The sequence below is a fragment of the Gracilinanus agilis genome, chromosome 4 (assembly GCF_016433145.1).
Source record: "Gracilinanus agilis isolate LMUSP501 chromosome 4, AgileGrace, whole genome shotgun sequence".
In the NCBI taxonomy this organism is placed as follows: Eukaryota; Metazoa; Chordata; class Mammalia; order Didelphimorphia; family Didelphidae; genus Gracilinanus; species Gracilinanus agilis.
This window is the reverse complement of record NC_058133.1, coordinates 189,187,774-189,197,364: the sequence shown is the minus strand read 5'-3', so window position 1 is coordinate 189,197,364 and position 9,591 is coordinate 189,187,774. Positions and strand designations below refer to the sequence as shown.

The 9,591-nt window shown below is 52.2% G+C and overlaps 2 protein-coding genes across 2 annotated transcripts in view; one reads left to right on the top strand and one right to left on the bottom strand.

The window, feature by feature from the left end:
* Positions 1-89: 89 nt before the first annotated feature.
* CCR10 (C-C motif chemokine receptor 10) lies at positions 90-1,894 on the bottom strand. Its single transcript, XM_044676754.1, has 2 exons — positions 1,871-1,894; positions 90-1,148 (listed from the first exon to the last, which is right to left on the bottom strand). Exons 1-2 carry the CDS (start codon positions 1,892-1,894, stop codon positions 90-92), a joined length of 1,083 nt encoding a protein of 360 aa, XP_044532689.1.
* A 292-nt stretch (positions 1,895-2,186) lies between these two features.
* Positions 2,187-9,591, top strand: part of CNTNAP1 (contactin associated protein 1) — a gene marked incomplete at its 5' end in the record, with an annotated part of 17,933 nt that continues 10,528 nt past the window's right edge. The window contains 12 exon segments of the mRNA XM_044675086.1: positions 2,187-2,389; positions 2,391-2,589; positions 2,592-2,745; positions 3,350-3,451; positions 3,598-3,791; positions 3,999-4,146; positions 4,627-4,830; positions 5,766-5,950; positions 6,322-6,465; positions 6,947-7,208; positions 8,708-8,857; positions 9,217-9,388. Of these exon segments, the coding sequence (XP_044531021.1) occupies positions 2,187-2,389; positions 2,391-2,589; positions 2,592-2,745; positions 3,350-3,451; positions 3,598-3,791; positions 3,999-4,146; positions 4,627-4,830; positions 5,766-5,950; positions 6,322-6,465; positions 6,947-7,208; positions 8,708-8,857; positions 9,217-9,388 (2,117 nt within the window).

The following is a 9,591-nucleotide window of genomic DNA, read 5'->3' as shown; positions in this document are numbered from 1 at the left end:
ATCTATCTATCTATCTATCTATCTATCTATCTATCTATCTATCTATCTAATCTATGTACATCCCCAGTTCCTTGGGAATACTGAGTCCACTAATAGGAGAGGCTGTGGGTTTCTGTGGGAGCTGAGCATGAAGAAAGACGGGGTCTGCGACGACAGCGGCCTCCTTGACTGGAGCTACGGCGAAAGCACCCACCTCGAAGCAGTTTCTTGAGGTCCTGGCGAAAGCGTAGCCCTAGGAAGGCGTAAAGTACAGGATTAAGACCGCAACGAGCTAGGGCCAGGCCACCAGTTACCAGCAGTGCCATATCCTTACGCTTACTGGCTGAGCAACTCCTCTCTCTGGCAGTCAGCAGGTCTGTGGTGTCCAGCAACAAGGCTAGGCTGTAGGGTAACTGCAGGACCACGAAGGCCACTACCAAGGCCACCACAACTCGAAGTGCTCGTCGGCGCTCTGGCCCTCTGGCGGCCAACAGTGTGCGTCCCAAGAGAGCGTAACAGACCACCATGACTGAGAGGGGCAGCGCAAAGCCCAAGATCACTTGAGCCACGGCGCTGGCACCCTTGACTGCCTGGGTCAGACCCTCGGGAAATACCAGTCGACATCTCCTCTGCCCATCTCGCTGCCCATCTTGACCATAGAGTAGAGAGGGCAGAGCCAGGAGCAAGGAAAGCAGCCAGATTGCTACGGAGACCACATGGGTCCTGCCTGGAGCTGGGGGCCTGTGGCTCCCAGGTGAAGCCTGAGCTATGGCCACATAGCGATCAGCACTTATGCAAGCTAAAAAGAGGAAGCCTGCATGGAAGGAGGCTGAGTAGAGGCCTGAGACTGTTCTGCAGAGAGTGCTGCCTAGTGTCCAGCCCTGCAGGGCTCCCGCTGCTCCGAAGGGCAAGGTCAATGTCAGAAGTAAGTCTGCCAAGGCCAGCTGGAGCAAATGAGCTGAGGTTGGTGATCGGGCAGCACGGTGGGCTGCAAGGTGGGTGGCCAAGACAAGACCATTGCCTGCCAGGCCAAAGGCAGCCACTGTGAGAGAAATACTTGGCTGAAAGGCCCGACTGAAAGACTGGATATCAGCCTTATAGCATAGCTCTGGTAGAGACACTGAAGGGTACACATCATCACTTTCCCCAGAGTAGGGGGTCCAGGTGACCTAGGAAAGAAAGGGAGGAGATAGATCCAATAAAACACTCTCCCCTAACTCCTTTGCTTACCCCTAACAGCTGCATCTAAGGCATTGCAAGTTGGGGCAGTATTAGAATATTCTTCTCAAAACCAACTCCAAACAGAAAGCTCCCTGTGTCAAATTACAGTCATCGGGTCTAGAAACATAAGGTTCTGGGGCCTGAATGGACCTCAATTAGTATTTGTTGATTTGGCTGAATGTTCTAACCTCTTTTTTTGAAAGGGGGCCAATGCTGTTGGTTAGATCCAGGCTAGAGCCTCACTGTGGTCTTGGAGGGGGTAGGGTGGGGAATTCTGCACATTCTGTTTCTGTCTCTGGTTTTCTTTGTCTTTCTGCTCCTCCCCTAACCATACCCTCAAGACAGCTGGGCTGACCGCTCTTGGCCTGGTTTTCTCTCCTGGGAATCACTTGACCAAAACATTAGGGGATTCCCAAGACTCAGGCCTCCTCGGATACCTAACTACTGTATTGACCAGAGCTCAGTGGCAACCCTCATCTTGCTAAAATCCCTAGATCTAGATGGGTCCAGTGTCTGGTGACCAGAATCGGGAGGCTGTGACAAGAACAAAAAAGTAAGAATGGCCCCTGGCGAGCTGAACAACTAGGGGGTAGTAATGGGCAACCTTAGATCTTCTCCATGCCCCAACCCAGTCCCATTTCCATCCCTTTAGCCTCACCCCGGGTCCCACCTGTTCCAATGGCTCAGTCCCCATCTCCCCGCGAAACCGGTTTCTGAGGTGGTCGGATTGGGGGAGAAGTTAAAACTTGTGGGACAGGAAGGAAGGGGCGGAGAGTAAGAGCAAGGGCGGGAGGCGAAAGATTAGGGGCTTTTTGGTCCCGTTGTTCCCCTTACTCTCCTCTCTCCATCCCCCCTTTTCCTGTTTTCTCCAGCCCCCCTTTCCCTTTCTTGTCCCTGATCCAGACAGCCCGTTTCCCTTCGTCTCATCCTGACCTCTCCATCCCACCTTTTCTTTGAGCCTTCACATAGTGTGTCCCCTGTCTCTCTCTTCCGACTTGTCCTTCGGCAAAGTGCTAGATGAATTCAGCTATTATTGTTCTTTTATTTCTGTTCAGTTATTACTGTTTCCGAGTAGGTTGCCTTGTACTTTGACAGGCATGATGCTCTTTCCTACAGCTTGCAGTATTTTCCAATTACTTTACGTGCCCTGGTCTTTCTGTTTTTCTCTGTATTGTTTTTGGAGATTTCCCGTATCCCGTTTCCCGCTTGTCCGTGTTGCGTGAGCGCGCGCGGAGTCCTGGGAAGCGGGCGCGTGAGGTGGGGACGCGAACCGGGCGGGGGAGGTTGAGGGATGTAAGAAGAGAAGACAGGAAAAGGCTGGGAGGGGGGAGAGAGGAGAGGGTGGGCAAAAAAGAAGGACAGAGAGATCGGGAGAGAGAGAAGGGGAGAAGAGGGGAGAGAACGAGAGAAGATTCTGGACCCTTAAAAATCTCGAGGGAACAACTGAGAGCTGGACAGAGCCCAGGGCCCTTGTGGGCACCATGGGCACCCCGTTGCTCTGCATTCTGCTTGCAACGGTCACCGGAGCCAGAGGCTGGGGCTGGTGTGAGTATCGAGCCAAGAGAAGGTACAGGGGGGACCAGCCAGGGATCCGAACGGGATGCTGGCGGGCGGGTCTGGAATCCAGCCGCATTGCGGTTGGGGGATGGTGGTGGCGTGCGGATAGTATAGAGGGAGAGGGGAGTTCTTGAGTGTCCTTTCCAATTTCGGATCCTTTCCCCTCACCCCTTCCTCTCCCTTTTTCGAAACCTCTGCAATGCAGCTCCCAGACAAGGACCCCAGTTTCTCTGCACCCTTCCCTTCCCCTTCTCTACCCTTTCCAACAGCTTCCCCACCTTTCCCGGAGGTCTGGGGCTCTTTGGGGGTCGTGTCTCATTGGGAATCAAGTCCACTGTTCATCTTTTCAAGACTGTAGGGGTTCTGCTGCAGTAGAGATCAGGGTAGGGTGGGGCAGGCGGGTAGGGCTCCAGCCTCCGACTACCACCGGCAGGGAAGTAAGGGACTCTCTGACCCTTGGAGCAGCAGCTGCAGGGGGGCTGAGGGGTGGGAGAAAGGAAAGGGCACAGACTAAAGGGCGCAGGAGACAATTTGGTGTGGGAGCTGAGGGCCGGCACTGGCACTGACTGACTCTGATTCCCGGGGCCCCCAGATGGCTGTGATGAGGAGCTGGTGGCTTCGCTGTATTATCGCTCTCTGGGAGCCTCCTCCTACTACGGCTTCTTCACTGGGCCTCGCTTCGCCCGGCTTCATGGTGAGGAGTACTGGGGCTTGGGGACGCCGGACCTCTAGTGCATGCAAGACACCTAAGTGCGTGTGTGGAAAATCTCCCTGCGGGGTGTTGGGCAGGTGGCAGGTGGCTTCCTGGTTTGTGACACGCACTTTTCTTGGGGTCTGCAGGCACAAGTGGATGGTCGCCTGCCATTGGAGACCGGAACCCCTGGCTACAGATCGACTTGATGAAGAAACATAAGATAAGGGCTGTGGCCACGCAGGGCTCCTTCAACTCGTGGGATTGGGTCACGCGCTATATGCTACTTTATGGCGACCGCGTGGACAGCTGGACGCCTTTTTACCAACGAGGGCACAATTCGGTATGGGTGGTGGGAGCAGCGGGGCAGAGGGTTGTCCAGGGGGAAGCATTCTGGTATTCCCTAGTACCTATTCTCCGGGCCTCCCTATCCATCAGGTGGCCCCAGGGTGGGGTCAGCAGGTGGAAGGTAGTCTTGACACTGGATTGTGGTGGGTACCCACTGGGTTATTAGTCCTCTCATGGCTCTCCTCCCCATCTCTCGCCTTAGACATTCTTCGGGAACGTGAACGAGTCTGCTGTGGTCCGGCATGACCTCCACTATCATATCACTGCCAGGTACATTAGGATAGTGCCCTTGGCCTGGAACCCACGAGGCAAGATTGGCCTGAGACTTGGACTCTACGGATGCCCTTACAGTAAGGGGGATCTGAAGAAAGGAATACTAAGGGTCTCCAGATGGCTGAGGCCTGAGGAGGGGGAAGTGGGGAAAGGAAGAATGATCAAAGTCCAGAGGAAGAGGTCCAATCTAGGGCCCCAATCAGGGCCTTGGAGAACTGGGAGTTGCCCAGTTGTGACTGGAGACTCTGGATAGGGGTTAGGATGGGGAAGGATACAGGTAGTGGCCTGTGTGCCAGGGTTTAGAGTGCCAACAGTTAGGGAAAACAGAAAAAGTTTGGGGGGGTTGGAGATCAGTGTAAGGCATCCCTGGACTTGGAGTCAGGATATCTGGGGTTCTGACACATACATAATTTGTGAGATCTGGATGGGTCCCAATCTCTCAGATTTCTGATCTGTAAAAACATCAAACATCTCACTGGGTGTTTGTGAAAATCTAGGCCCTAAAATTATGACATCTTCGAATGTCAGATGAATCCAGCTATTACTCTTCCTTTCAGAGTCAGACGTGTTATACTTTGATGGGGATGATGCCCTCTCCTACCGATTTCCCAAGGGGGTGAGCCGTACCCTATGGGATGTCTTTGCCTTCAGTTTTAAGACAGAAGAGAAAGAAGGGCTCCTTCTGCACTCAGAGGGGATTCAAGGAGACTATGTGACCCTGGAGCTCAAGAATGCTCAATTGCTACTGCACATGAGTCTCGGTGAGTCTCTACCACCTGGGGCCCCATTCAGGACCGACTTCCCTAGCACTCATTCTTCCTCAGCGAACCTTTTAGGAGTTTGTGTGCCCAGAGGGCAAATTCAAACTGTCTTTGAGCCTTGGCATTACAGGAGAGAGTTGAAGGAAAAAGTGTTTGCTTTGGGCTGTTGGACTGAGGGGTGGGGCATGCAAAAAAATGTCGTTGGGCGCTGGAAAGAGGGGGAACAGAGCAGCTCCCTGAGTGCTCTGAACCCATGCCAAGTCTTCACCAAGGGTGGTTTAGGCTAACCCTTCTCCATCCTCTCTCTCACACTTGATCTCAGACCTCTCACTCAGCCTCCTTTATCCAAGACCAAACTCCTGCTTTCACCCAGTTTCAGACCTTGGCCTTGGCTTCTTGCTTACTTTTTTGGTCACTCTCTAGGAACCCCATGATTCCAACTAGTCCAGGCAACATGTGAGATATAACGGAAAGAGCATGAGGTCTGGAGTTAGTAGATCTGATTAAAATCCTGCCTTGGTTCCAAGTAGGGATTTAGAGAAATCACTTCCCAGCCTCGATTTCCTCTTTTGAAAGGCCACAGAGCTGGACTAGATAGATTGTCTCCAAGGTCATTTCTAGTCCTACATCCTTTCTTTCTTTGTATCTAGCACTAGTCTGGCAACTAGCACAAAGTTTGGCACAAAATAGGAACTTAAATACTTGTTGATTGATTAATGGGATGTGAGCACAGTTAATGATACTATCCTGTCACACCAACCCTGTGTGGTAAATGCTGTGATCTCTATTTCACAGATGGAGAAACTGAGGTTCAGAGATGTGAAGTGAGTTAACTGAGGAGGCTGGATATGAATCCAAATCTTTCGGGCTCGTTCACTGATGTTTCTCATTATTTCTTCTCTTCTCCCCGCCCCCCTCCACTTCCCTCTTTCCAGGCAGCAACCCTATCCATGGCAGACCGGCACACACTACCGTGATGGCTGGAGGTGTGCTCAATGACTTGCATTGGCACTACTTAAGACTGGATCGCTTTGGTCGAGACGTCAACTTGACATTGGATGGCGAGGTGCAGCGATTTCTCCTCAATGGCGACTTCGAGAAGCTCAACCTAGACACCGAGGTGAAGGGGGCAGGGGCGTAGGGATGCGGCCCGATGCTGAGGGGGAAGGGTAGAACCCCACTCTCTGGAGACGGAGGGAGGTTTGAGGGTACCAAAGAAGGCGAATACATGGAAAAGCCACAGGAGAGGATCCATTTTGAGAAAGGGTGTGGTGGGGACACCTGTAGAGTTGGGGCACAGCCTGCGTAACGCGAGAGGTCGTGTGGGCGCGTAAGAAATCATCGAAGTCTGGGGTGATTTGGGGCCGAAGTTTGCCCTGCTGAAAGTCCATCGAGGGTAGACGACAATCTTAGACCTGGAATTGAGTAGGGAAACCAGGGTGACCTGAGGTGACTGACACCCTGGCACCGGGCCGCTTCGTTTTCCTGCAGATGTTTATAGGAGGGCTGGTCAGGGCTAGGCAGAAGAACCTTGCTTACCGGGAAAACTTTCGGGGCTGCATGGAAAATGTAATCTTTAACCGAGTCAACATCGCTGACCTGGCTGTCCGGGGTCATTCTCGGATCTCCTCTGAGGCTAGTATGGGGGACGAATGGAGAGGGCAGGAGAGTAGGAGACACCCAGGACCCCAGAGTGGACTTGAGGCCCCTAGGGGATCTGGGGGAGATGGGAAGGAGGGGGGTGGAGTCACGGCCTGAGACATTTTTCCCCCCTGGAGGGAGGCGGTTGCCTAGGCTACCGAATCGGCGATCAGGATCGATACGGACTGACTCAGCTCCGCCTAGTCTCTGGCCACAACAAACAAAACAAAGATGTGGAGGGAGAGAGACGGTGGTTGAAATGACTTTCCTCTCCCACTCTAATCATCCTCTCCTTTGGAGGGTGTGGCCATAGGCCGACTTTGCCCCATCCCCACTCCCATCCCTGACCAACTGGGGAGAAACTGAGTCAAGGGACAAGCGGGCAGGAGAGGGATGGAAGTATCATCCCGGCCCTGCCCAGGGCCTATGCTGACGCGTCTGACGGGGTCTGGCTTTCGCGCTCTCCTCACTTCAGGGCAAGGTGGCTTTCCGGTGCTTAGATCCGGTCCCGCATCCTATCAATTTCGGCGGCCCCCACAACTTCGTGCAGGTGCCGGGCTTCCCCCGCCGCGGCCGCTTCGCAGTTTCCTTTCGTTTTCGGACCTGGGACCTTACGGGAATGCTGCTCTTCTCGAGCCTGTCTGACGGGCTGGGCCACGTGGAGCTGATGCTCAGTGACGGCCAGGTCAATGTGTCTATTGCTCAGCCTGCGCGCAAGAAGCTCCAGTTTGCTGCGGGTGCGGGCGGCACGGGAGGGGTGTGGGAGGGGAGGGAAGGAGACCTTGGGTGGAGCGGGGCAAGAGAGGTCCCAGGACACCTTCAGCCCCAGAGTATTCTTTCCTGGGCCGCGAAGAGTAGGCGTAGTGCCCTCCTTGTAAGTCCCTATACCGGAAGGCAGCCCGATGTGGTGGAAAGGAGCCCAGGTGTCGAGACCCAGGTTAGAGACCTTGTTGCAGTCTTTGCAAACTCTCCGGAGTTCTGACTCCGGGAAAAAAAAAAAAAATTGGAGATAGCCCCATTTGAATCACTTATCAGCGTTATGAGGAAGACATTTTAAAGATGCCACACACGTGTTGTTAATATTATGAAAGGTGGTCAGATTGGGTGGCGAGTGTAGGGTCGGCCTTGGAGCCAGGAAGACTTAAATCTAAGGCCCGGCTCTGATTCGCAGAGGTCAGAGCCTCGGGCACTAGTTCTCAATGCCTATTAGTTGTGGAGAAGTTGCTGAGTAATAGAAGGGAGATCTAGTGAAATCACAGGTCTACATTAAAAAACCTTCTCGCTGTTTTGGTTAAGAACTCTCTGCCTTGTTTCGGGTTATTCTCTGAATAATATTCTGCTGCTGCTACTCAAGCCCTCAAAGGATTGAGCTAGGGGAAGAAAACTGTTCTAGGAACCCAGGCAGCTGGCCGTTGGAACCTAATCCTCTGCCATGAATTAGTTCTTACTCAAAACTTCCCCAGGCCTCGTGGATTTGGTGTTTTAAGGGATCTTAGGGGCCATTCCCCTGTCTCTCTCAATTTAGGTGAGGAAATCGACCCAGAGAGGTTAATTGAATTGCCCAAGGTCAGCCAAGATCATGAGGAAATTAGGCTTGGGGTGGTGGTGGTGGTGGTGTTTTATCCTTGAAGCCTAGAAGCCTCAAAGGGTTTTTGTTTTTTTACCCCTTACCTTCAGCCTTAGAATCAATACAATGTATTGATTCTAAGGCAGAGGAGTGGTAAGGGCTAGGCAATGGGGGTTAAGTGACTTGTCCAGGGTCACACAGCAGAAAGTGCCTTAGACTAGATTTGAACCCAGGATCCCCAGCCTCTAGGCCTGACTTTCAATCCACTGAGCTACCCAGCTGTCCCAGAAAGTTTTTTGAAGAGAGTAATGACATGGTCTGAAAATCATTGTCAGCTCTATGGAGAACAAACTGATGAGGGGAGAGATCTGAAACAAGGAGGCTGATTAGGCGGTTACTGAAATAATCCAGGCAAGAGGGGGTGAGGGTGTGAACCTTCGAGTAAAGGGAAGGCAGCAGATTCAAGAGATGTTCCAGAAGTAGAATCAACACTTTAACTGATTGTGTAGAGAGGGAAGAGTCTAGAATGACTGAAGAAATCATACTTGCATTGCCTATCTCAAGGGGCTGTCGGTGACTATAATGAGATGATATAGATAAAATACCATCTAATTAGGAACTATTAGGAGCAATCCCTGTGACTTGTGGTCTCTCCCCCTTTGCCCGAAGGATATCGCCTAAATGATGGATTCTGGCATGAGGTGAATTTTGCAGCCCAGGAAAACACAGCAGTCATCAGTATAGATGACGTTGCTGGGGCTGAATTCCGAGTCTCTCATCCCCTTCAGATTCGTACTGGGACCTCATACTTCTTTGGGGGTGAGTGGTAGCCAAACTTGCCAAACCCTTTCCGCCCACTCCCACAGATACAGGAAATTTCCCAAGAGAAACCACTGGGATTTCTCCAGGGTCCTTGATCCCAGATTCTTTTTTCCTCCCCTTGCTAAATGAAGGCACTTGCCCTCTCTCTAATCTGCATCATTTCCTCTTGTGATGCTTGTATGTGTGTGTGTGTGTGTGTGTGTGTGTGTGTGTGTGTGTTTGTGTGTGTTTCCTCTATCTGTAAGGGGTGGGAGATTGGAGAATGATGTGGAGTCTTTCCTGCCCCTTTCCACAACAGGGGAAGATAGATGGTTGGTTGTTCCAGGGTTGGTCACAGGAATATTTGGTTGATCCAGGTTGTCCTAAACCAGCTAGCCTCTGGGGCTGCCATTCCAACCAGACAGCATTCCATGGCTGCATGGAACTACTTAAGGTAGATGGGCAGCTAGTCAACCTGACCCTGGTGGAATTCCATCGGCTTGGAAGATATGCTGAGGTCCTATTTGACACATGTGGCATCACTGACAGGTGCACAAAAGCCCCCTCCCTTACCCTTTTACAAAGGAGACTACCTTTTCCAAATCTTCCCTAGAAGCCTCTAAATGGAAGTGTCTGACCATGCTCTCTTCCTGTCTCTACTTTCTCTCTCTCTGTCTATCTTTCTCTCTCTCTCTCTGTCTCTCTCTCCCTCTCCCTCTCTCTCTCTCTCTCTCTCTCTCTCTCTCTCTCTC

Excerpts from the sequence above, each read along its gene's own strand:
- CCR10 (XM_044676754.1), bottom strand. The coding sequence starts at position 1,894 with ATGGGGACTGAGCCATTGGAACAG. Across the intron at positions 1,149-1,870 it reads GGACTGAGCCATTGGAACAG|GTCACCTGGACCCCCTACTC; the intron begins GTGGGACCCGGG and ends TTTCTTTCCTAG.